The sequence below is a fragment of the Anopheles bellator genome, chromosome 2 (genome assembly GCF_943735745.2).
Source record: "Anopheles bellator chromosome 2, idAnoBellAS_SP24_06.2, whole genome shotgun sequence".
Classification (NCBI taxonomy): Eukaryota; Metazoa; Arthropoda; class Insecta; order Diptera; family Culicidae; genus Anopheles; species Anopheles bellator.
Window position 1 is genome coordinate 10839768 of NC_071286.1, and position 24321 is coordinate 10864088.

Sequence of the window (24321 nt, forward strand, 5' to 3'; positions counted from 1 at the left end):
TCGCGATCGTACTGCGGCTATACCGGAGATTAAAGTAACTGCGGCACCCGTGGCTTCCGAGTCCGAGCAAGATGTAAGCAGTGTGGGGTCGGTCCGACCGCGGTTTCACCGCGGTGCAAATGGGCCAATTATTTGCTTCAACCAAAAACAAGAACCATCAAAACTAGACCAATAATGGCACATCGAAAAAAAAAACCGCGTACTAACCGTCTCGTCGCTTTTTGTTCTTCCCTCGCAGGGCAAACAGATTAACCACAACGCGTCCCCGTTCCGGCGCTGGGGACAATCATCGTTACGTTCACGCTCGACAGAACATCGGACACCGATTTCGTCTGCCCGCCGACCATCCTCGTTGGCTGCCTCGGAAAGTGACGTCTACACGAAATCAATCGACGATGATTACAGCTCGACCAAGAGCGGTTACAATCCGTACGGCGATACGACCAGCACCGGTGCGTTAGCACCCGAAGTAACGGTTACCGGGCCGGGCAGCGCTAGTGGGATCGTCGCATCGGCGGGCGGTCCGGCGGGCGTTGCGTCCTGGGGCACCTCGTTCGAGAAGCTGCTGGAAGATGCCGGAGGACTTCACACGTTTTCGGTACGACTGTGGACATCGAACCACTTCCCCCGGGTTTCACTGTCACTATCCACTAACACGCACCTTTTATCCGTTTGGTTTGTAGGAGTTCCTTAAAAAGGAGTTTTCTGCTGAGAACATCTACTTCTGGACGGCATGCGAACGCTACCGGCAGCTGGCGGAACGTGACGAGCGTGCCCGTGAGGCGCAGGCGATCTTTGCCAAACACCTCGAGTCGGGCTGCAGCGAACCAGTGAACGTGGACTCGATTGCGCGAAACATTGCGCTCGAGAACTTACCGCAGGCCGAACCAACGCTGTTCGCGGCTGCCCAGAAACAGATTTTCAATCTGATGAAGTTTGACAGCTACCAACGGTTTATCAAATCGGACATGTACCGAGTGTGCCAGGAAGCGGAAGCAAAAGGACAGCCGCTTCCATACCCGGGCGAGCAGCTGGACCCGTTGCTACGCACCAGTTCCCTCATGGCACCGACTGCGGGTGGTGCGATGACGAAGCTGAAAAAATCGCTCAGCAACGCGGAAGACCGGAGGCGAAAGTCACTACTACCGTGGCACCGGAAGACGCGCTGCAAATCGAAGGATCGGGGCGATTCGGATGCGTCGAAGAAGGACAGTGGCAAGGGAGCCACCAGTGCCGGCCATGGCCATGGTGCAAGTGGCGGAGGAGGCGGTGGCAGTAGTAGCAATACACTGAAGCTACTTTCGACCAATTCCACGAGTGATATTCACAGTTCTCGAAGTTCCTTAGCAAGGTAAGCAGCATGAAGGAAATGGCTCTACGAAGCTCCCAACTTATCCGCGTGGTCCGTCTCTTGTATTTCTAGTTTCGATGCCGCCATCGGTGGTAAGTCGTACGATCCGGACGATTCCCGCAACACGCTCTGCCGGGTGATACTCTCCAATGGCGCAACGACTGTCGTGCAGACACGATCGAACGAAACGATCAAGGAGCTGGTCGAGCGGCTGCTGGAAAAGCGTGGCATCGTGTACAACGCGTACGAAGCGTTTTTGGCGGGCAGCACGAAACCGCTCGATCTAGACGGACCGTCGGTCAGTTTGGCCGGCAAAGAGGTCAACATTGACCAGCGGGTCGTGTTTAAACTGAACCTTCCGAATCGTAAGATGATTTCGGTGAAAAGCAAAGCCACCAAGCCGCTCGGTGATGTGTTGCGGCCAATACTGTACAAGTATAGCTACGAGCTCGATCAGATGCGGGTCTACTCGACTGACGTGTATCTAGAACTGACCCACCCGGTCACCACCGTCGATGGCTTGTGTTTGTACATACGCGCCGCAAGTGATGCTCCGAGTACGGCAAGCGGGTCGATCGTACATCCGGAACTGGGGAGAACGTTGGCCGGTGCCCGGCCAGTGATCAATACGGCCACCCATCAGCAGATCGTGCATCATTTCCAGCAGCAGCAGCAGCAGCAACAACAACAGCAGCAGCTACTTACCGGACCTCCGTCCTCCAGCGTGCCACAGCAGCACAATTTTGTCGTTCCGGCCTCGGTCCTTCCATCGGGAACGAGTAATGTGGCCGGAGCGAAAAACGTTTCCGCGTTTGCTAACGGGCTGGCAACCGCTTCGGCGTTGTGCAATAATAACAATCTACTCAGTGTGAACCAGAATCACTTGCGATCCAAGGAGCAACAGGAAGCGTTGAAAGACGAACACAGTGGCGGTCGGCCGCAGGAACTGAACACGCTCGATGAAATCACGAACAAAGTGTTCAACGAGCTGATGAACGGGAAGACGGGAAACAATGCGGTGGCCGGAGGTAAGGGAGGAGGACCCCCTGATGTAGATTGTGCGTCCGACACGTCGTCGTCCCGGCGCGATCGTTTCCGGCGCCGTGGCTCAAATGCACCATCGGAGAGTGGCCGCGGGGCGAAGAGTAAAAAGTGCTCCACCGGTGGATCAGAGGACGGTGGCGAGAGCGTAAACAACCTGGGCCTCAAGAAGCCCATCATCGCCAAGCTGAAGGCGGGTGTGAAGCTGCAGATGCCAACCAGATCACAGAATGACGGTGAGCCACTTTATCCGATGATTTTTTTGTTTCTGTTTTGTGGTTCCATTTTTGGCTTACATTCAACGTTAACGCTGTCTTTGCAGAGCTTCTGGAGGGGTTAAAACGAGCCCAGCGTAGCAGACTGGAAGATCAGCGCGGTACGGAAATCAATTTCGAGTTACCGGATTTTCTGAAAGATAAGGAAAACTTATCGGCCTCCGTAGCACCGGTTGCCGGTGGCAGCAACGGCAGTGCAGCTCCTGCTCCTTCGAAACTGACCCGCAGCAAACCGGCCCGCAGGTCAGAGACGGGTACACCGACGGCCGAGTTCGGTGGGTCGCTGCAACAAATTAACAAGCCCCAGCCGGCACCCCGATTATCGATCACTGGGCAGCAGCAACAGCAGCATCATCGCGGTTCCGGCTATGGCTCGCCAGTCCAGACCGCCGTAAGCGATAGCCATCTGAACCTGTCGACCCAATGTAACGCTTCGCCCAACCCCCTGGACGATCCTTTCCACGCACCCGTAGGTGGTTCACAGTCGGAAAACAGTTATGCCGGTAGGTAACGGTGGTTGGCCGAAGCCCAATGCTTCTCTAACACGCAGACGGGCGCCCAATCGAAAAATGTGTCTCTTCGATGGCCTACTAACTACATCCCTTTACTCTTTTCTGGACCTCTGTTTCATTTCTCCCTGGTTTTCTTCAACCGCCAAACCCTCGCTGTGTTGTCTTCGTCCGCTTGTATGCCATCCTTCTGCGCAGGAAGTATCGCGAGCGTAATTGAAGTGGCCCGTGGATAGGGTTACAAGAATGTGCAGAAAAGCGTGGAAAAGGAGTACCCATGTGGGGCGAACGAAAAAAAAGAGACAAGGTCCGCACTAAACCGCAATTTTTCCATAGATTGATCACCAGATCATCGCCGTACATGTTTCTGTTCGCTGTGTTTAATGTTTTGGTTTTGTGTGTTTATACCTTCATTGTGTAGTGTTTCCATTGTTGATAGATTAGGGTGTTTTTGTTTCCTTTTTTTGTAGTATTTCATACATCGATTAGCTATGTCCTGTGTTATTTATTGCTTTATTTTATGTCTTTCTAACCGTTCCAGTGTTTCCATTGTTCTCCCATTTTCGTTCTTTACATGTGCCTGCTTTACATTGTTTCCCATGTTTCATATACATATATACATTGTGGTTAATCGTTTGCTTCATATTTAGTCACTGTTTTGTTAGAAATTTGGCTTCCCTTTAAAAGAAATTTCCGAAATGGAATGTGGGTTTTGTTTAAATGGGTTTTATACAAATTTGGGCTGTGTCTCAATAATTATACGTCAAACATTTGTTCCTTCATAGATTTTGTCCATCACTCGTTAGTTATTGAAATGTTCTTATCATCAGTTTGCAACAGTTGATGTATTGACTATTGTTTGTTCTAATCTTGCATATATATAAAACATTAAATAGCGTCATAAATAATGTCATTCATATGGTAATGTCAAGTTTTTGATATTCTTACAGACACTACACTAGTCTTTACTCATGCCACCAGCGGACAATCGCCAACGGCACCAACTATACGCGCACTACACGCACTTTCGGACGATCAGTCCGATGCAAGTGGTGATGGTAATGCAGGAACAACGAGAGCAACCGTGATAGCAGCTAATGGTTGCTGCGACCATCCGGCGGATACGTCCCCCGGAACTTCACCATCCTCGCACAGTACGCATCTTCATCCTCATCACTATCACCATACGGGAGCGTCGGCGACTGGCGCTAGTGGTTCCGTCAATAGTACGGTTGCCTCGGCCACTGCATACCACACGCACTATCCGCTCCTTCATCATCACCACCATCATCATCCGCATGGCCAGCACTACCACCATCATCCGGGGCGGTATCAGGCAACGGTTTTACCGAATGGGGTTGGATCTTCCGATAGCCATCCTGGTAGCAATGTTGATAGCCAACGGGGACCACCGCCACTTCCACCGAAACCGAAAATTCTCCCAATAAAACCATCCAACTGGGGCCATCCCAGTACGGGCGTTGCCAGCAGTGGTGCCGGCAGTAGCGATGCACACTCGACCAGTGGTCTGAGCAGTTCGCCCTCTAGCAGTAACCACTCACCCCCTAGCAGTAACGGCGGTGGCGGTATGGTTGGCACAGGAGAAACGAACGGTATTTTAAGCACAAACAATACAGAAATCCTAGGCTCAACCACTCGTGAGCCGGGACGGCGAGTAGCAAACGGTGGCACTGAGGGTATCGGAGGAACGACTGGTGGACCGACTGTGATCAGCTCCGTGGTGGCGCAGGCTCGGAGCATCTATTTCGATCAAGGAAATAGCAGTTTCGTGTAGACTGGCAATGTGAGCCGTGTTGTGGAAAGCATAGCAAGACATCGAGGCAGCTTGTGGATTAGGAAATCGGACGAAATGACGGTGATTGCACGCTAATGTAATTTATTTGTTTGTCCCTTTCTTGAAACGTAAAAAGTGGTAAGCTTTTTGTAAATACGACAGTAAAACGCCGCCGTCACTGGGATTGTGCGGCAAAGTTATTGATTTTGGCAAATAAATTATTTGATATTACACAAACCATTCATATTGGTCGATTTGAAGATGTACGGAGACTTGCACTTACATCATGTCTACACATGAGTTCGTATGCTGCTGACATTTACGCTATTCTTTCGTTCTGGACCAACTTCTCGGCTTTGCACCAATAAAATACAATTGCTGCAGCACTTCATCAGTTTTCTGTTTCATTATGACTAACAATCGTAACGATAATGCATTTGCTTTCTAAAGTGATACGGCAGTTTCAGCCGGTTTAGGCGCATCCTTGGTCACCACTACATCTTTACTATCTGCTGATTTCGGTTCGATGCTTTCCGGTTCCGGAGGCGGCTCATCGTCAACGCGATACGTGATGTACGCTGGCGATTTTGGAAGCACGTTCGGGAATTGGCTCGGAAAATTAGACCAGGATTTGGTTTTGTATTTTTGCAATACATTTCGTACACTTTTTTAATATTTACTTTCACAACTTTTGCTTGTGAAGAAAGGTACAAAAAAAACAAATACACAAAAACGGGCGCAAACAATTTGAAGTTGGTTGAACGGTTGAAATAAAAGTTTAGCTTGTAAAGCGCATTTCCTTTTAATCAATAAAAAGAAATTACAAACATCTACTTAAGGTATGCGCTACGTTCAGCGATGAGCAGTAAGTACCTCAAAAACAAAGGCTCCTACGAGCTGGCTGAATGGGATCGATCATTTTGTTGGTTTTGTAGTTTACCTTAATGGCCGCACGTTAAGCTGTCTGGTGTGTCCAAAGTGCCGCAGTGCCAAGGTGTGCCGCACTAACCCATCCTTTACAACGGATAATTTCATACGACGAGCTGCTGGCAAAGTACTCCCGTAAAGCGAACTGTGACCAGTACGACTCCCCAGATATCCACACCTGTCCACACTGTGACCGCGATCGTCTTACCATCGAGGCACTCAATGGCCACTTTTGCACCGTCCACCAAGAAACAGCTAACCGGCCAGTGGAGCCGACCGAAGTTCGCCGTCCCGTTTGCGTGTGCTTTCGTTTGGATGGAAGCGCATCGTTCGTAACAAACGGTGAAGGGCTCGGCGGGCATCTAGTAGCCCGGCACTGCTTCACGAACGCGATCTGCGCTCCCAGTTCTGTCGGGACAATGAATTCGAACTTCTTCGATTTATGGCCATATTTCTGTCACCGTGCCATCGGAGTGCCAAACAAATGGGTAAGTTTGGTGTGATTTGTGTTGATATTCCCTCCCTCTAATCGGTCGTTTTTCGAAATCGCTTGCTTTCGTTGCTCGCCAAAGAACCCCTACCAACATCAAAGAGGTAACGTCTGTTTGGAGCTAATCGATGATAATCGTAGCAAACGTTTGCCACCGTGCAGTCACCAGTTTCACGGCGATCGCTGGTTGGTGGAGAAACGCTACTGTCCAGTTTGCCGTTAGGAATGTGCCGCAGAATCGTCGTAGCGACGCTCTCTTAATAACCAGATGCTAAGTAAAGTAATTCGCTCTCGTTGTCGTGCTCGGGCCGAAAACGGTCGTCCGAAGGCGCACAGCTAAGCTATTGAAGATTAAATAAGTTTAAAGACGAAAAAACGAATTGAAAATGAAGATAAAAATTAAAAACAGCAATCACCCAGAAAGAAGGATTTTGCCCACTTTGGAGTCGATTGGGCGTGTTCTGAAGCGAAGACGCAACGTTTGTATTTTCCTTTCTCTTAAACATTAAGCACTTATTCACAAATCTACTCTGGTCAGTGTAGGGTCCACAGTTACACTTACGATCAAACCGTTCGGAACATTTAAACAACCCAAGGCTCTACCACCGGTTACCGCCACCGCCGCCACCACCTCTTCCGCCCCGGAACCCACCACTACCTCGGCCACCACCGCCGCCGCGTCCCCTAAATCCACCACCGCCGCCTCCAGGACCTCCTCTTCCGCCACGGAAGCCACCGCCACCTCCGCCGAAGCCACCACCGCCACGTCCACGACCGCCGCCACGGCCACCGCCTGGTTTACCAACGCGACCGCCTGGCCGTCGTGTCTGATTCCCTGGCAGGAATCTTGCCAACGGCAGCAGTTTGGCAGAATCGATAAAGAGCTTCTGCTTCGGTTGGAAACCATCCGGTTTCATGTTGTCCATCAGCTTTATCGACACGTAGAAATCCTTCAGATGGCCAAATATTTCGTCCACTTTACCGATCTGCTTCTCACCCTCCATATAGATGGGGGCATTAAAGAACGGCACATTCTCGATCTCCACCTTCGCCACAAGATCCTCCTGGCACGGGTAGTCGTAGAATCCGAGCGGGATAATGTTTTTCGGGCCCTCGTCCCGGTTGCCGAAACTACGATTGTTGAAACCTCCTCGCCCGCCTCCACCTCGGCCCCCTCCGCCGCCGCCGCCGCGATTACCGCGGAAACCTCCACCGCCACCACCGCCCCCGCCTCGGCCCCCACCTCGTCCACGAAAACTCATCGCGTACAAACTAAAATCGAGCGAGAAGAGAACGTAAATAATTACAGTAAGTGAGGTTATGTCCATAGCCGGGCGAGCAAGCGAATGCTCCGGCCGCGATACACCAAATTCGTCATTTATTCCACCATGAACCTGTGAGATAAACAACTGTTTGCTGGATCTCAATCGAATTGCGGCGCACAATCGCAGCGTACGCGTTAAACGGACACAAAAACGTAGCACATTTCATTTCGGCCACCGGCCAATGCACGGCGCACGGTATGCACGAAAGATGACGCCCGTTTGGTCACAAACTTTACTCACCAAAAATTATGAACACCCTGCTGCTAGAGTTTGTCAGGTAATTGGACCGTTTCGCTAGTATTTTACCGCCCCAAAAAGGTTTTCGAAGCCCAAAATGCCTTCAAAGTCTCGCGGTACGGCCAAGCGAAACTAATAAGCACATGTTTACATATCTCCCCGTCTCGCTCGTATTGCCAGCACCATGCGGCTTTGAAGCGAGTGCGCGATTGGGCCAACATCGGCCCTGCGCATTAGGCCAACGTATATTTTTGGAAAGCTACGCTGGCAAGAAATTTGTTTGGCAACGGATTCGACCGAGCTAAACGTTCGACTAACCAATTTTATCGAAGGTATTACCACTCCGACGGAATTCTTTTGGGTGGCCGATCTTTTAGACGTACGCTCTTTCTCGCGGTAGGTTTCCAAAGTACCTGTGAACCCTGCCTAATCAGGCGCTGTCATAATTTGTTTACGTTCGTAAACGTCAAATTTTCGGCCGGCAGTCACAGCGTCCTTAAAATTTGCGTGAAGCCAAAGCGATAAAAGTCGATTTGTGGAGTTTACGATTGATTTTTCATTTCGTTTTCATTACACGAGCCACAAAAATGACCGAAGAAGAGCAGGTAAGAAGGCGGCTACAACCGAAGTGCGTTGGTGTGCAACAGGCGAATTTAATATTTTCTTCTTTTCACCAGATGCCCATTATCCCGGTGAAGGAACCGCTAGATCTAATCCGGCTTAGTTTAGATGAAAAAATCTACGTTAAGATGCGCAACGAACGCGAGCTTCGTGGACGATTGCACGTAAGAATAGTGGGCCACCTCAATCGGTTCGAATTGCCACAGCACTTACTCTTGCACTGTTCCGTAGGCATTTGACCAACATCTCAATATGGTGCTGGGCGATGCGGAGGAAACCGTAACAACGGTGGAAATCGACGAGGAAACGTACGAGGAAGTGTACAAGACAACCAAACGTACGATCCCGATGCTGTTCGTACGTGGAGACGGCGTTATACTGGTTTCCCCGCCGATGCGAGTAGGTAGTTAAGGAGGACACGATTGCCGAGAACAAACGGATGGGAATATGTGAAGGATCAAAAATACAAAGTGAGTGGAGACAAAAACACGAATCGGAGTCATCGATCCCTTTTATTTATTTCCAAGTACAGTATAACAATATGCCCCAAGGGACAGCTCATTAAACGAGCGCCTAAAAAATTCGGTGGCATCTTAAACTTCCGACAGCATCTTTACACCCTTCAAGCCGGCCAATATGTTGCATCCCGTTATGCGCGACATTTCGATGCGTGTTTCAATATCTGCGCTTCCGATGTGGGGCAATAGCACCACATTCGGTAGCGTTAACAGCGGATTGTCGAGGGGTAGCGGTTCGGGTGTGGTCACATCCAGTCCAGCTGCCTGTATTTTGCCCGCCCGTAGTGCATGAATCAGGTCGTGCTGTTCTACCACGCCGCCGCGGCTCGTGTTGATCAGTATGGCCGATGGTTTCATGCGCGAGAACACGGCATCGTTGAAGAGGTTCGCCGTTTCCACGTTGTACGAACACGCGATGATGAGAAAGTCGCTCGTTTCAACCAACTCATCAAACGGAACCTGTGTCACACCGAGATCCTCGGCGGTCAGGAATTTGTCCGTGCGGCTAGTGAACTGAATGGTGGACGGTTTGAACGGAGCCAATCGTTTCGCCACCTCCTGGCCGATGCGCCCGAACCCGAAGATTCCTACGACCGAGTTTTTCACACCCCGACCACACATCCACATCGGTGACCATGATTTCCAACCACCCGTGTGCACCTGCTTGTTGGCCTCAAACATCCGTCGGGCGGTGGCTAGCAACAGGGCAACCGTTAGTTCCGCTGTCGCATCCGTTAGCACGTCCGGTGTGTATCCGACACGAATTCCTCGTTGTTTGCACTCCTTCACATCGATATGATCGTAGCTGAAGAACAAGGAAAAATGGTGATTGTTTGCGGCCGCAATGTCAGCCTCACCGGACAGGCTGCCTTACCCGACGGAAATCGTTGAAATGACTTTCAGATTCGGCCCAGCCTGATCGAGCAGCTCCTTATCGATGCGATCGTTCAACGAACAGTAGATCGCATCCTTGCCGGCTACATTCTTTAGGAACTCATCCCGGGGCACTGGATACGATTCGTCCCACAGTGAAATATCGCACCTAAAAGTGGGTATCGTACAGCTTCAACGAGTCAAAGAAACCAACAGCGATCTATCACCACTTACTCCTCTTTAAGCAAATCCAACCCAATTCGGGCGTAATCGTTTCGTGTCACGTACACCTTGGGCTTCATTTCGAAGCAACAGTACCGACGCTGGGCTGAGAATAATGCTCCGAGCACACGCGGATCGCGACGCTGCGTTAACAATACTCCTGTCAGCTGTCGATCACTGGTCCGGCCACACCGCACCAACGAGCCGCGCCCGACGGCAAATGGAAGCACTGCGAAAAACTGACGAAACGCCGGATTCATTCCCCGGTAAGAGTAAACACGGAAATCGGGCAAAACGAAACAAGAACCAACTAAAGCAGCCACTCGGAAAACTATATCAATGTCTGGCAAAACGATCATACACTCGATTAGTTTGCCTCGCGATCACGATCGACAACCGATTTCGATGAGCGACGCGCAGTTTGTTTTGTATATCGCCCGGCGGGGTGCCGATCGGATAGCTCGGAAGGACCTTATGTAAGGTTTGTGTTTCCCGAGCTTGCTTCGCCCGCAGCCGAACGGTGCTAAAAAGGACGAAGCTGGCGAACTTTCGTGCAATCACTTGTCACACGCTTTCCGAAGCCACCGCAGACTAGTGTCCACTTGAACGGTGCAGCGACTTCCGTTTACTGCGCCATTCAGTTGCTTGCATGCATCGTTTATCGGTCGTTTTTTGCAACAAGCCAACGACCGCAACACACCGGTTCAGCGCGGAGTTAGATCGCGGAACGCCACAAAAGCCAATATGATCGAGTAGGTTTGATAATGGAGCGCAAAGAGCGTAACTAGGTCAGCCTACGATCCGAATAAGGCCACCTTACGGTACCGAGAGCAACTTTCTTCCCTTCCTGATAAGGTGCGGTGTATACTCACGCCAAAAAATCAAAAAAAATTTCACAATGACGCACTTTTGCGTTTGTGTGCTCTGTGTGACGGCAAGTAATGTATTTTCGGAGGTCCTTTCGTATCAATCGCTCGTCACGCAACAACAACAAATTCCTTCCTAATCACTAATTAATGGCCTTTTCGCCATCCGAACCCAGCGCTTGTCAAAATCAGCTGTTTGTAAACAACTCCCATCGAACCGCATTGTGTCAAGTTCGTCCTCCTGTCCTGTGGTTGCTTCGATGATCCAACTCATCAAAACATTCGCCCAAACATCAACTCTGGGTCGGTTTCAATCGGCGACGACCATGTCCAAAAAGGGTGCCAGTAAAGGTGGCAAAAACGCCAAACCGTCGGCCAACAGTGAAGCTGCCCCCGCTACAACCGGTCCCATCCTAGTCGATGGTAGGACCGGCAATTTGATCATAAAAATTCTGGCCAAACCGGGTGCGAAAACGAGCGGCATTACCGACGTGAGCGAAGAAGGCATTGGCTGTCAGATTGGTAAGCATGGAGGTGACCAACAAACGCGATCAGCTTACTGACAAACCGCTCTTATGTGAATTCAATAGCCGCCCCACCGATCGACGGTGAGGCCAACACGGAGCTGATCAAGTATCTCTCGAAACTGCTGGAACTCCGGAAGAGTGACGTCAGTCTGGATCGTGGTTCGAAATCACGCCAAAAGACGATCGTACTGGACAAGAACGGTTGCCGGCACACTCCAGAACAGCTATTGGCAATTTTCCAAACCGAAGCATCCACCGGAACGTAACAGGACAGGGGGACCACACCCGGGGAACCGACCACACGCGAAACATTGGTTTCGTTAATAGACCATAATATATGTTTATTTATTTTTTCTCAATACTCTGCTTTCATTTTGCTAACGGACATCGGATGCGCCCGGTGTCCACGGGGCTCTGGACTCGATTTCACGACAAGAGGGACCCGTTCCCGAAGTAATACGTGAGGGTGGTGAAGAATAAAAAGAAGAAGAATAGTAGGGTTGCCGTGTGCCTAATCCGTTGTCTCTCTTTGTTTGAAACGGGTGTGTTTTAATAGCTAAAACCTAACGAAGGTAAAGTAACGAGTAGTGGAATTAAAATTGATCAACAAACAACCGTGGTCACCGTTTCTATATCGCTTCGAATCGATCAAACATTCACTAATAAATACAATAAATTTTGCTTTAAAAACACACAACAGTGCTGGCTGCGTAAGCCCCGTAGCATTTACAGCTGTTTGCAGTTCGTTGCTGCTTTCGAACGTAAGATCGTTCAAGATCGTCCAAGATCGTTTCACTCTACGCCTTACACAAAAAATTGCAACACAGCGACATAATCAACACTTGATTTGAGAAGCAGTTTGGAATGTCCTTCCCTGGCCTCTGGAACGCCGCAACAGGTTGTCACGCTCCGTGCCCTACGGTTCTCCGAAGAGCATCTCCGACCCCGGTGGGATGTGGCCGGTGGACGGGAAGCTAAAGTATTGAGCCGATTGAAACACGTTCTGTAACTCGTTCCCGGTGGCCACCGTCTGTCCGCTAACCGTCCCTATCGTCGACACTGTTGTCGTTGTCGGTTTTTCTTCCTCCGTTCCCGTTCCGGACACCGCCGAACCATTGACTCCGGAACCATGCTCAAATTGCAATGTCAGATTGTACGGATCGTTCGCGTAGTCGGAGTAAATGTCCGAACAAACTTGCTCCCCCGGCCTGTTCGGTTGCACAAAGATGGGTGCAAAACTTTGCGCAATACCTACGGGGACGTGCTGCAGCGATGGATACTGGGAGCCCATCAGCCGGTGACTGATGGGAACCGTTGGGTCGGTCACCGGTGCCCCGTCGGCTACCGCGACGCGTGATGGCGTACAAGGTAAAACGGTCACTTCCGGCAGTTCTATGACGTTTGAAACGGTCGGCCTCTGAGGTTGGTCACTTGTCGGTACAGCGGCCTGGGTCGTGCTGGGTGGATTAACTGCCGGGGGTTGAGTTGCAGAATCAATTCTGCCACCGACCGGCACCGAAGTGGATGCTGGAAGTGTGGTAACGCGCGGTAACATCATCATTGGCAGCCCACCAAAGTCGGCAGTGGCCGTGCTGCTCATCAGGAGATTGTTTGGCGCCAAAGATCGGACGGGAGTACGATGGATTTCGGCCGTCGGACCGACGTTCACAGCACTTGGCTGACCGGCAAAGGCAGACGATGGTGGTGAATGATGCCGCAGCGCGCTTTCCGGTGGCGGCACTGGCGCAGGGTGGAGCATAACAAGCGGAGCGCTGGCCCCGGTACTGCTGTTGCTTCCTTCGGTTACATGATCGCTGGCCACCGATGATACAACTGGAGCGGATTGAGAACTACCAGGCACCATTTCTCCAGCAGCACTGACGGTAACCGAAGCACGGACGGCTTGAGGGGGTCAAACGAAAGCATGTCGTTAATATGCGTTAACCGAAGGCATTCTGCCAACCCTAGTGTTTGGGATCGAGCACATTCAATTTCCGTTCGCAGTGTCCCTTTTTTGCGGCTCACTTACAAAATCGCGTCTATCCTTTAAACTAATTTCCATTGGCGCATGTGTGGGAAAAGCATAGAAGAAGAGGGACATTTAAATTCGAAACCTTCACGGATTGCAAACACAACCAAGGCATTCCCCTAACCATGGGCCGTGTTGGGATGTTTGCGTGCCCTCTTTTCGGTTTGCTCATCAACACTAGGGTTAAAAGGGAAGCACACGCAAGCGTCTTACCTTCCTGTTTGAACAGTTCATCCTTGAGGTTGGGCAGAAAGCTGGATATCCGCTGCCAGGTAACGTCCCACAGCATCGAATGCGTCAAGCCGTCGGTGTTGTGGAAGACGCAAACCTAAGACGGGGAAAACGTTAAGCCCCCGTGACAGTATTCGTGGACGTCGCACTTACCGAGTGCATCACCAGCAGCATATTTTTCAGACTTTCCAGCACCGCTTCGTACAGCATGTCGGAACCGGCCGTCATGAAGCGCTCGAAGTAGTCCAATATCTCAAGCCACAGCTCCTGGAAGTTTGGCAGCGCAATGAGAGGCGTCAGATGATGCAGAAACACCTTCGACATGATGGTGGCCGTGCGGATGCGTGATTCCTCCAGCAACCCAATCTCCTGCGGGCCACTGGCTTTCTCCTGTAGCAGCTCTTGCAGTAGTGGAAATAGAACCTACCAAGATAGAGCACGAAAGTGAACGTGTGGCCGCCGTCTTCAGCGCCGTTACGAACCTGCTTGAAGCAACCGGCCCATTCGAGTCCGGTCAGCGTTTGTAGATCCTGCACGAGAAGAGCCCGCTGCAGGCAGGTGATGGCGCTGGTGCGCACCTGTCGCCGATGGTCGGTCGCTAGGCGGGCGATGCCCTGTAGCAACGGACACCAGCCCTGGGACCAGAGAGATGCACACTGTGGCACCGCACCACCTTCCTCGGCCCACCAGCGAAAGATTTGCGCCGTCCGCGTGTGCAGGGTGTGCATCAGGTCAAGCAACTGGATCGAGATCGATTGATAGCGTTCGGGCAGTTCGTCCGATTCGCTGTCACTACTATCACCAACGCCCGTCGACGAGGACGTTGCGGACAGTCCGCTTCCAGGCTGTGCGGCACCGTGCACCTTCCGCTGTCGTTCTTTTCGCTCTAGACCACCACCTGCCTTGCGTCGTGACACTTTTCCACCGTAACTGCGGTCGGGGTACTGCTGGTGGTGCTGCTGATGGGGATGCGATGAACCCATCGATGCTTCGACGAATGTCCGGATGCAGCGTACGCAACTCTCGAAATTGTACGGCGTAATGTGGGCCACGTTCCGGACGATAAATGCCAAACTTTCCCAACACTTGACCAGTGCGAACGCCGAATGTTCGAGCAGTTGGCAGCGATACTGGATCGAGTGGCACGGCGATGGAGATCGACCACCAGCGGAGCCACCGTTGGTGCCAGGCCCCGAACCGATGCCCGATGCCAGATCGATCGTGTCCTTGTTGACCAGTATCCAAGCATCACCCGCCGTAGGGCTCGGCATCGGTGGTGGCGTGGTTGACGCCACCGATGGGCCTCCCGGTGTCTTCATTGGCAACGTCACGCAAGAACTGAGCTCCGTGTCGGAAATGTAACCCCGATCGGGTAGTCCCGAATCCTCTTCACTGCTCAGTGCACCATCCGATTTGGCGCCACTCACTGTACCGGTGGAACCCTGCGAGCGGCCCTTGGCAGGCGCCGGATCAACGTACTCCGGTGGTACCGCACCAGCCCCTACACACTCCAGCACGGTGAACACGATCACCCAGTCGGCCTCGGTGTGAATGTTTTGCGCACTCGTTTTCAGCAGCTCGTACATACCGATCGAGATCGGTTTCGAGATGGCCAGAATGACCGCCGGCGGCAGGGCCAGCAGCATCCGCAGGCTCTGCAGGATCGTCGAACAGAGATCTTCGTTGCGCATGAGATAGATGGCCAGCTTGAGCAGGGCAACGGTCGTGCGCTGCAGAAGATAGCTGAAATCGTAGCTCGATCCGCCGACCAGCAAGGCATACAGTTTCTCCTGAACACGGCCCCAAACCGGCAGCAGCCGATCGCGATTCTGTATCAGCACTTTCACAAGCAGTTCGAGCAGAAACACAACCGTACACTCACCGTACGCGGGCTGCGGACTGCCTCCGGTTGCGCTGATGCCACCGGCGCCGGCTTGACCCGCGGCATTCTTGTGACCTTCCGGGGGCACAATCATTGCCAGCAGACAGCCGATCAGCTCCTCGAGTGATTCATACTGCAGGAACTTGGACTCATTCACGATCTGCTCGATCTGACACTCACGGGTGCACTTGCGCGACACCTTGATCACCTCCTGCTCCTCATACGTCGGCTGCCGTTGCCCATCATTGGCAAGGTACGAGTAGAGCGAGCTAAACAGTCCCGCGTCCGTTTTCGGCAGTGGGTTCTGTTCCCGCAGCAGCACCACCCTACCGCTGGGTTCACAAAAATCTTCCGCCTCCATCAGGGCCTTCGGAAGCAACTTGAAGCGGAAAAGCTGCAAAATCACGTCCATCATGTGGCGCCATCCCTCGCGCATACAGTCACCGTGCTCGTGGATCAGCGTAAACACCGTGCGCATCGCGAGTTGTGCCTTCAAGTTCTGGCCAAACATTACGCAGCTCGCGATTTCGTTCGCATCGTTCGGTGGTGGCGCTAGGAGCGTGCTGAACTTGCACAGTGTCAACACTAGCGCATCAAAGTCGCCGTGGAGCTGGAAGTGCGCGGCAATCGCTGCCGACTTGACGAAGCCACCGATGGCCTTCTGGTACAGTGTGACGTTGTCGAGCGATTTGTCGAACACAAAGCTGAGCGCAGCAAGCGTTGACCCCTGAATCACACGGTACAGCTCGCGATCGTGCTGGGGGCCGAACACGTGCCGGAAGATACCGTCCTTTGTGGTTCCACGGCGTAGCAGTACCTTCCACAGGTAGTTTTCCCGCACCAGACCCGTCTGCTCGGCCGGCATGACAATCTCTTCGTTCCTGGGCGAATGAAAAACAAAAACTAGGTGTAAGATAAAATGCACGGCCTCGAGTACCTCGGCCTCGGCTACCGAAACGTACCGTATCGAGTGATAGATTTTAGTCAGCATCTCCTGGTCAAAGTCCGAATTGCCGTTCAGGCCCCGCAGATTGCGCTGAAAATCTTCCACCGTCATCGGTACGTTCAGGCGCTTCGCGTTGTGGTTGTGTTGGTCCATGTTCAACATGATGACCGCGTACGCCAGCCGAAACGCTGCGTCCGTGTTGGCGAACGGTTCGTTGTTGCATTCCTGGGGAAAGTAAATCCAACCGTAGCAGATGTTCCATTCTTTTGAGACCAAATTCCGGTCGCCACGATACTCACGTGCCAGTGGTCGGCAAAGTGTTCCATGACGAGCGAGATGAGCGGGGCCTCGCCCGGCAACCGGAACGTTTCTAGGTACAGCCGGAGCGCCTGGTCGATCATGAGGCCCGCAAAGTCGAACGATTTCACAAACACCTCCAGGATGCGGCTCTCAACGTTACGCTTTTTGCTGATGTACTCACCGATCATCTTCTTGTCGAGACCGGAGTTTGCGCGCAGAAATTGGGCCACTTCCTGTGGGTCGAGCACCGCACTTAGGAGACCGTTTTCTTGCAAAAACTGTATACCCTTCTCCGGGCGCTGATTGAACAGATCGGTCCCTTGTGTCAGAAGGCGCTTCTTGCGCTTGATCGCTGCCAGCTCTTCGTGCGACAATGCTGGCGGTGCCAATGCTGGGTCTTCCGTTGGAACCGTCGCAACAGGAACCACACCTCCACCACCGTTCGATTGGTCGCTCGCCCCTCGCAGCCGATCCGTTTGACTAGAGTGCAGAAATTTGCTAATGTTCTCCACGGCGACCATTGGTTCACCGGCAGCCAGCGCGGTGCTTTCTGCTGTGTCTTCGCCATTGCCTCCCGATTCGATTTCGGATACCCGGGCAAACTCCGTCGCTGCGGCCAACGAGTGATCGAGAACAATTCTATCGGTTGCGTACGAATTGTTTCGCGAGTGCCGCATGTACGTCGGTTTCTGTCCGCTCTTTGCCTGCACGCAGTTTCTCTCGATCGACTCCACGATCGTTAGCAGCGCGTCCATCGACAGCGTGTGGATACTGTAGATGGCCTGTGTGGCCGACAGCGTGTTCTTCGAGAGCAACTTGGACAAATCCTCGAACAAGTTCGTGCAGTACAGGTCGCAATCGTAGTTGATGTAGAGTTCGGCCGCAAAGCCCGGGATGCGCCACAGCTGCAGCAAGTTGTCCATCGCGAGCTCGCGCGCCTCGTACAGGATGCGCGGACTGTCGTTCATTATCATGTCCGCCACGCGCGTGAGGTAGTGTTCAAGCTGAAACTTGAGCTGCGCCCGGAGGGCTTCGAACAGCAGAAAGCAGAGCTGCAAATCAGCGGCAAAGATCGATATCCGTTCGGTTGCGAGCAGCGCGAAGAGATTACGGCACAGATCGTCCTTCACGATCGCGAGCAGCGAATCGTACCGCCCGATACTGTCAGCGCCAACCTCAAACGTGACCGTGAGCAGTGTCAGGCCCATGTGGATCATCACATCCGTGTTCTGCTTGTCCAGCGGGTTGCACAACGAAATCAGGAACCGGAATAGCTCCCGGATGCAGGGCAACCCGTAGGGAACGTGTGAAAATGCTGACGTTGTGGTGGTGCTAGCGATGCCACTTGTGGCCAGCTCTTCATCTGGCTGTTGAGGTGTAAAACGAACACCAACGGAGTTCACGAAAGAGGCCGAGTCACTCGGAGCAGCTTCTTCGAGACCGGTGGAAACAGCCACCGGCTCCGGCTCTGGCTCGGGAATAGTTGCTTCGCCCGAGTTTAGGGTTTCGTTTGTCGAAATGGTCACTACATCTGGATTTGCCTTGGGTGTCTGAGAAATGGTTCCCTGCATATCGACGATCACTCCAGCCGGAGTAGCCGGCGTCGTGGACAACGGAGGTGCCTTCAGGATGCGATTCGGTGCCGTCAGCGATACCGGCGTGATCGGTTCTTCACCTGAGCCCGCAGCATCCTCCACCATCGAACCAGTGACTATCTTTGGTACCACCGGGGTCGCCGCGGTCGCCGGAGGTTTCGGTTCCTCTTTCGCACCCGCTTTGCTGTATTTGCGCCGCTTGCCCGACTGGTCCATCGAGCTCGAGCGCATCTTGAGCGTCTTCAGTGTGTTAAAGCTGTCCCCTTCGGCAAACTGCGGCAAACGCATAAACAGCAAGAGCACGATATCTTTCAGCGAGTTCTCGGCCGTCCGGCGCACAAGCTCGTTCAACCGCGGCTCGAAGCACAACCGGAAACAACTCAAGATTATATCGCACATACTCTCGTCCGACAGTGCACTACCCTCCGGACTGAGCACCAATGTCCGCAGCACCTGTATGATCTTCGTCAGCACCACACCGTCCGATGTTTGGTCCGTCCCTACGAACCGGGCGTGCGTTACGGCATCCGCAATGTTTTCCACCGTTGCCGCCAACGTCGAGTGTGTCGGATCGATCAAGCCATACGAAAGAAACTTATTGACAGCAGACAGAGCCAGACTGGTGACCGGTCCGGTCGTCTCCTCCGAACGGATGACTTCGAGGAACGGGGCCAAGAATACGCTCGGTTCCACCAGCCGCAAATCTTCCACCTGCAGCAGCACCTCCTTCAGCTCTTGAAAGCTCTTCAGTAGCACATCCTTTTCGTCATCCTGAAGCGGTAACAATGTTATTGACGTACATTCTCCATCGTTGATGGATTTTCGTAGGAATCCGGGCACGGGATTCCGTTCCAGATGGTGCGCATCGGTAGATGGTCACTTCACTGCTTACCTGATACGTGTTGAAGCTCCACCGAGACCCGCGGCGCATAGCCGTCGTCAAGGTGGACATTTCACCCCGGACCACAAAGATTCCATTACCCGGGGGTGACATCTTGGGGCCAGATGTCAGGGCAACCGCGAATTGATCACTTCAGACACACAAAATTAGCTCGGAACACAGGACTGATTGTGCCACTTTTTTCTTCCACCATAACTTCCAACTCACAGTCGTGACGTTTACTATTTTTCTCCACACTCTCCCTCACGACACTCCGCTACGTTTGCTTGCGTTCGTCAGTCCGGGGACAATCCGTTGGCCATGAACACAAGAGATAGAGAGAGAGAGAGCGCGCGACGTTACGACGGCGAACGACGGAACAGCCGATACTGCGTGCTGGGTGTGTGTTGGTGCCTAGGGATGGCCACTACAATACGGATTACGATTTAATTTCTAGCCTAAACCTGAATAAGAGAACCTTTTTACAGAAGTCAAGCTCGGCTCATATTAATATCATCGCAGAACGTTATTAATTAGATCCCGTAGCATGGTAGAAGCAAAGCAAAGGCCCGTTTTGCTAATTATTATACTAACCTTGATGCACGAGGCGTATCCTTCATTACTGCACCTTGGTCTCGCTGACAGTCTTCATTGACGTCGGTTTGTAAACAGAAACTTTCGGAACACGAGGAAGTGATCCGGTGAAAATTGGTTAACTAAGCCTCTGGCTTGTTCGATTCAGCAGTGAAATAAAGGACAGTGGCCAACCATGGGTAAACTAGATGTAACGGTGCTCCGGTACCTCAGCAAAGAGGATTTTCGGATACTGACAGCAGTAAGTGAAGCGGCTCAAAACCTACTATGTGGGTAATTCGGACATCGCATTGATTGACACATTTCCAATGCTTCGCAGATCGAAATGGGTATGAAGAACCACGAGCTAGTGCCAGGAGCGCTGGTGGCCGCTATTGCTAGCCTGAAGGCCGGTGGTGTGCATAAATTGTTGCGCGAACTTTGCAAACATAAACTGCTCACATACGAACGTGGACCACGATGTAAGTAAGCGTCGAATCAGCGCCGAGAAGTATGACAGACTTCTTGCCAATCTCTATCCCACCACACAGTCGATGGATTCCGTTTGTCAAACATGGGCTACGACTATCTGGCCCTGAAAGCCCTCACCCTGCGCGGTTCCATTGCCGGTTTTGGCAATCAGATCGGTACGGGGAAAGAGTCCAACATCTACACCGTGATGGACGACGAAGACACACCACTCTGCCTAAAGTTGCATCGCCTCGGGCGAATTTGCTTCCGAAACGTGCGGGAAAAGCGCGATTACCATGGCAAGCGGCACAAGATGGGCTGGCTGTACCTTTCTCGCATTTCGGCCACACGCGAGTTCGCGTACATGAAAGCGCTACACGATCGTGGCTTTCCCGTGCCGAAACCGATCGACTTCAACCGGCACTGCGTCATCATGGAACTGGTCGACGGCTACCCGTTGACGAACGTGTGCGAGGTGGGCAACGTTGAGGCACTGTACGACGATCTGATGAACTTAATCGTCCGGTTAGGTAACTGTGGCGTGATTCACGGGGATTTCAACGAGTTTAACATCATGATTACGCAGGAGCAGCACCCAATACTGATCGATTTTCCGCAAATGATCTCGACCTCGCATCCGAACGCGGAGATGTACTTTGACCGCGATGTACAGGGCGTGCGCGAACTCTTCCGCAAGAAGTTTGGCTACGAAAGTGAAGAGTTTCCTCGATTTGGCGATCTCGAACGGGACGACGAGTTGGATCGTGAGGTGCTTTGCTCGGGTTACGGTTTCACACAGGAAATGGAGGATGACTTGATGAGAGAGTATCACGAAGCGGGCACCAACAAGGACGAGGAAGATGAGGAAGAGAGCTCCGCGGGTATTTCAGACACAGAAGAACACGATGAACACGATCAGTGCGCAACGATCACGTTAGATGACGATAAGCTGGAAGAATGTCGGAAAAAGCTAGAAGAGGAAATTAAATTTGCCGAAGAAAAACCATCGCAAAAGAGTGCAAAAAAGGCCGATGCAAACTCTGCCATCCTTAGCTACCTTCAGTCCATGTCGGGGCAGGATAATATGGAAAAACCCGCACCTGCTGAATGTGAAGAATCCCTTGAGATTGTTGCAACCGTCAACGAGGAGGTCGAGTCTGGTGGAGAAGAGTTCGTAGAAACCACCAGCGAAGGACTAGCCGAACGGCGCAATGTTGAGTCGGATGACCCCGACAGCGATGCAGAAGACGAGGCCGGAGTCGACCGTAACTCGCGTCAGTATCGTATGATGATGGTTAGGAAGCTACTGAACGATGCACGCAGCGTCCGATCGTATTCTACGACCGCCAGCACCATTGCACCGTCGCTCATCACCGGCCGTATAAAGGGCGATCTGCAAGTCCGCGAAAAGCGTGATCTGAAGAAACGCTGTGTGCCCAAGGGTGAGGCTAGTGCGGTGCGTCGAATGCGTAAGGATAACAATTCCGTCGTCAAGGAATATCGTGGATGGGAGTTTTAAAAATCAGTTTACTCTTTATTGCATACGCCCACACTGTTGACGTGTAATATTTGTGCATTTACAATTAAGGAATCCTTGAAGTTAAATAAATAATATATTCCATAAATAATTGGAGGTTTCTTTAGAAAAAATCTGATAAAATTTAAAATATTCGTTTCTTACTAACATGAACGTTGCGGACTCGCACTGACCATATTTGTCATTTATACTTGCTCTATCGAAGGAATAATGGCAACATTGCCCTCTGGAATGTTCGATCGTATCGACTAATTTAAAATAATGTACTCACACACAAAGAACTATAATTCTACTCAGTACTTAAAAGATAATCTATCGACTAGCGATCGCTTGGAATGACTACCGATCATCACATTCAATCAAATGGAAAACCGTTTGAGGGGCTCAATGATGAAATCATGCGGGCAAGTTTGCTGTCCATCCAGATCCTCTCTCTCATCTCTCTCCTTAGTCGTCTTTCGGTGGCTCTTTCTGCTGATGTACCGTCTCCAAATGCAACCGATGCGTTCGTTCACTTCGGAAGTTTTTCGAACAAACGGCACACCGCAGGGCAACGCGTGGTCGTGGTGCTACCATCCCATGCACCGTACGCAGATGAGCAGTAAGAAGCCGTTGGCGTTTGAAAACGCGCACACACTGCGTGCAGGGAAACCGATCGCCCACCCGGTGGTCCGTGATGTGACTCTGAAACTCGCCGAGATCGAGAAACTTAAGGCGACACTCGTTGAACGAACACTGCAGCAGTTGGATGCGCGTGTCCGCGGGGTGGAATGCTTCGATGTGTGCCAGGAGCCTCTGCTTCGAACGGCACATCGTCAAACAGAGCGGACAACGGCGTGATGTCGGTTCTCGATCGACGCCAATGCCTTCGTCGGGATGGCGCTTTTCGTGGAAATTTTTCAGGTACAGTGAAGCGAAAGGTATCGAACAGTAGCGGCACCGATGGGGCCGCTGTTTGGCATGTGTTTCCAGGTGAAACAATAGATAGATATTGCGAGGAAACGATCGTTGGCACAGCTTACAGTGGTACTGCTGCTGACCTCGCTCATGTTGACGCACGTGCTGTTCGTAGGGTTCCGCAAGGACGTACATTTTACCACAGACGTCACACACCAACACGTGCTGGTCAGTCTCGCTGGCAAGCGGAACCGCCTGTGGCTGACGGTGAAACTCGGTTGCGTGTCGCTGAAAGGCTTGACGGTCGTTGAAACGTCTCTCGCAGGTATCACATTTGTACGGTCGCCCAGGTTGGTGGTAGGCCAAGTGGCGATTGAAGTTCATCACCGTGCGATAGTGAGTGCCACAGAGTGTGCAATCCTGTGGCACGTCCAGGAAATGGGCCGGAAAGTGGTTCACGAGATCGATATCGTTCGAGAAGCTAGTTTCACAGATGTAGCAATGGTGCTTCGGGTCCTGGTAATGTTGTTCCTCGTGGCTTGAAGCTACAGCTGGCTCCTCGGACGATTGTGCGTTCGGATGCGATTTCATTTCATACGCCCGATCGGTCGGCATCTCAGCCGTTTCCATGGTTACGGGAGGTTGCTGTACATCTAAAAGTATGTCCACCGGTTTTGGGCTAGCGGTAGTCATTTCCTGACCGTCCAATCGAGCAACCTGGGCGTTTAGCTCCTCCATTAGCGTTCCATTCGATTGTTCGACCGAGTTGGTCCACTCCGTTTCTTCGGTGTGCTGACCGGCTACTAGCCCATCCATATCACCTCCCGATCGCACATATACGCCGAAATCTTGCATATAGTAAACGGAATCGTCAAACCCGTGTCCAACGTTGCCGTTTCCGGACGCGGTAGCATCTCCTTCGCTGGTCGCCGTAGCAAGCTTGTTTGCATCGATTGGACTGTCGCTTTCATCGTCGATGCTGTAGTCTTCCTCAATAATATCTTCCAAGCAAACGGTCACGGGACTAGGTGCTACAGAGCCATCAACTGATTGGGCTTTCACCTTTTCATCCGTCGGATCGCCGTTATCTGGCTTCGACCATTCGCACACCATTTGCAGAAAGACCCGGTTACACTCGCGATACTTTTGGTACAGTTCGTACATCGACACAAGAGACACGATGCACGGCGAACAGACGTTCTCGTAAGGCGAGTCGTTCTTGGCGATGTCGATGCCCAGACAATGGCGTGCCATTTCCGCTATGATGCACCCATTGGCGACGCTGAAAATGGACACTGTGGCAGTGTCGGGCCCGGCCAGCAAACACAGCCGACACATGGCCGGATGCAGCGTTGCATCCGACACGGATACCACCACTGCCATCGTCGGGCAGCAAGCCGTGG

At 52.1% G+C, this 24321-nt stretch overlaps 8 protein-coding genes and 1 pseudogene across 9 annotated transcripts in view; 5 read left to right on the top strand and 4 right to left on the bottom strand.

Annotated features, from left to right (window-relative positions):
• Positions 1-5200, top strand: part of LOC131212595 (regulator of G-protein signaling loco) — a 36985-nt gene extending 31785 nt beyond the window's left edge. Inside the window, exons 3-7 of the mRNA XM_058206516.1 lie at positions 239-598; positions 684-1351; positions 1424-2628; positions 2715-3170; positions 4127-5200. Coding sequence (XP_058062499.1) covers positions 239-598; positions 684-1351; positions 1424-2628; positions 2715-3170; positions 4127-4971 — 3534 coding nt within the window. The 3' untranslated portion in view covers positions 4972-5200. The remainder of the gene's footprint in view (positions 1-238; positions 599-683; positions 1352-1423; positions 2629-2714; positions 3171-4126) is intronic.
• A 629-nt stretch (positions 5201-5829) lies between these two features.
• On the top strand, positions 5830-6635 carry LOC131212597 (uncharacterized; annotated as a pseudogene).
• A 212-nt stretch (positions 6636-6847) lies between these two features.
• On the bottom strand, positions 6848-8106 carry LOC131209849 (H/ACA ribonucleoprotein complex subunit 1-like). Its single transcript, XM_058202994.1, has 2 exons — positions 7954-8106; positions 6848-7660 (listed from the first exon to the last, which is right to left on the bottom strand). The coding sequence occupies exon 2, from the start codon at positions 7648-7650 to the stop codon at positions 6988-6990; it is 663 nt and encodes a 220-aa protein (XP_058058977.1). The 5' UTR covers positions 7651-7660; positions 7954-8106; the 3' UTR covers positions 6848-6987.
• Positions 8107-8453: 347 nt separating this feature from the next.
• On the top strand, positions 8454-9045 carry LOC131210676 (U6 snRNA-associated Sm-like protein LSm3). The gene is made up of 3 exons (XM_058203957.1): positions 8454-8555; positions 8628-8735; positions 8803-9045. Exons 1-3 carry the CDS (start codon positions 8538-8540, stop codon positions 8980-8982), a joined length of 306 nt encoding a protein of 101 aa, XP_058059940.1. The 5' UTR covers positions 8454-8537; the 3' UTR covers positions 8983-9045.
• A 39-nt stretch (positions 9046-9084) lies between these two features.
• Positions 9085-11216, bottom strand: LOC131211749 (glyoxylate reductase/hydroxypyruvate reductase). Of its 2 annotated transcripts, XM_058205346.1 has the most exons (4): positions 11057-11216; positions 10197-10423; positions 9964-10131; positions 9085-9894 (listed from the first exon to the last, which is right to left on the bottom strand). In XM_058205346.1, the coding sequence occupies exons 2-4, from the start codon at positions 10262-10264 to the stop codon at positions 9165-9167; spliced, it is 966 nt and encodes a 321-aa protein (XP_058061329.1). In that variant the 5' UTR covers positions 10265-10423; positions 11057-11216; the 3' UTR covers positions 9085-9164. The 2 variants fall into 2 exon arrangements, with proteins under 2 accessions (XP_058061329.1, XP_058061328.1); XM_058205345.1 differs by having other exon boundaries at positions 10197-11216.
• LOC131211750 (UPF0235 protein C15orf40 homolog) lies at positions 10792-12153 on the top strand. The gene is made up of 2 exons (XM_058205347.1): positions 10792-11572; positions 11641-12153. Exons 1-2 carry the CDS (start codon positions 11311-11313, stop codon positions 11841-11843), a joined length of 465 nt encoding a protein of 154 aa, XP_058061330.1. The 5' UTR covers positions 10792-11310; the 3' UTR covers positions 11844-12153.
• Positions 11826-19554, bottom strand: LOC131212600 (Golgi-specific brefeldin A-resistance guanine nucleotide exchange factor 1). Its single transcript, XM_058206523.1, has 8 exons — positions 19453-19554; positions 16965-19331; positions 16682-16890; positions 14817-16600; positions 14320-14735; positions 13991-14260; positions 13820-13934; positions 11826-13479 (listed from the first exon to the last, which is right to left on the bottom strand). The coding sequence occupies exons 1-8, from the start codon at positions 19552-19554 to the stop codon at positions 12494-12496; spliced, it is 6249 nt and encodes a 2082-aa protein (XP_058062506.1). The 3' UTR covers positions 11826-12493.
• A 578-nt stretch (positions 19555-20132) lies between these two features.
• LOC131209308 (uncharacterized) lies at positions 20133-22141 on the top strand. Its single transcript, XM_058202344.1, has 3 exons — positions 20133-20275; positions 20354-20495; positions 20565-22141. Exons 1-3 carry the CDS (start codon positions 20210-20212, stop codon positions 22001-22003), a joined length of 1647 nt encoding a protein of 548 aa, XP_058058327.1. The 5' UTR covers positions 20133-20209; the 3' UTR covers positions 22004-22141.
• Positions 22142-22468: 327 nt separating this feature from the next.
• Positions 22469-24301, bottom strand: LOC131212604 (zinc finger protein 2-like). Its single transcript, XM_058206529.1, has 3 exons — positions 23044-24301; positions 22929-22972; positions 22469-22816 (listed from the first exon to the last, which is right to left on the bottom strand). The coding sequence occupies exons 1-3, from the start codon at positions 24299-24301 to the stop codon at positions 22469-22471; spliced, it is 1650 nt and encodes a 549-aa protein (XP_058062512.1).
• Between the last annotated feature and the right edge of the window lie 20 nt (positions 24302-24321).

Bases quoted from the DNA above. Each gene is read 5' to 3' on its own strand.
- LOC131209849 (XM_058202994.1), bottom strand. From the start codon at position 7,650: ATGAGTTTTCGTGGACGAGGTGGGGGCCGAGGCGGGGGCGGTGGTGGC.
- LOC131210676 (XM_058203957.1), top strand. The intron at 8,736-8,802 runs GTAAGAATAGTG...ACTGTTCCGTAG, and splicing joins AGCTTCGTGGACGATTGCAC to GCATTTGACCAACATCTCAA.
- LOC131211749 (XM_058205345.1), bottom strand. From the start codon at position 10,543: ATGATCGTTTTGCCAGACATTGATATAGTTTTCCGAGTGGCTGCTTTA. The intron at 10,132-10,196 runs GTAAGTGGTGAT...ACCCACTTTTAG, and splicing joins TTGGATTTGCTTAAAGAGGA to GTGCGATATTTCACTGTGGG. The intron at 9,895-9,963 runs GTAAGGCAGCCT...CTTGTTCTTCAG, and splicing joins ATTTCAACGATTTCCGTCGG to CTACGATCATATCGATGTGA.
- LOC131211750 (XM_058205347.1), top strand. From the start codon at position 11,311: ATGATCCAACTCATCAAAACATTCGCCCAAACATCAACTCTGGGTCGG. The intron at 11,573-11,640 runs GTAAGCATGGAG...TGAATTCAATAG, and splicing joins AGGCATTGGCTGTCAGATTG to CCGCCCCACCGATCGACGGT.
- LOC131212600 (XM_058206523.1), bottom strand. From the start codon at position 19,554: ATGTCACCCCCGGGTAATGGAATCTTTGTGGTCCGGGGTGAAATGTCC. The intron at 14,736-14,816 runs GTTCATCGCATC...GACGCAAGGCAG, and splicing joins ATTCGTCGAAGCATCGATGG to GTGGTGGTCTAGAGCGAAAA. The intron at 13,480-13,819 runs GTAAGACGCTTG...GACCCCCTCAAG, and splicing joins TGAACTGTTCAAACAGGAAG to CCGTCCGTGCTTCGGTTACC.
- LOC131209308 (XM_058202344.1), top strand. From the start codon at position 20,210: ATGGGTAAACTAGATGTAACGGTGCTCCGGTACCTCAGCAAAGAGGAT. The intron at 20,276-20,353 runs GTAAGTGAAGCG...AATGCTTCGCAG, and splicing joins ATTTTCGGATACTGACAGCA to ATCGAAATGGGTATGAAGAA. The intron at 20,496-20,564 runs GTAAGTAAGCGT...CCCACCACACAG, and splicing joins ATACGAACGTGGACCACGAT to TCGATGGATTCCGTTTGTCA.
- LOC131212604 (XM_058206529.1), bottom strand. From the start codon at position 24,301: ATGGCAGTGGTGGTATCCGTGTCGGATGCAACGCTGCATCCGGCCATG. The intron at 22,973-23,043 runs GTAAGCTGTGCC...CATGCCAAACAG, and splicing joins AGGTCAGCAGCAGTACCACT to CGGCCCCATCGGTGCCGCTA. The intron at 22,817-22,928 runs GTACCTGAAAAA...CGTTCGAAGCAG, and splicing joins TCGATACCTTTCGCTTCACT to AGGCTCCTGGCACACATCGA.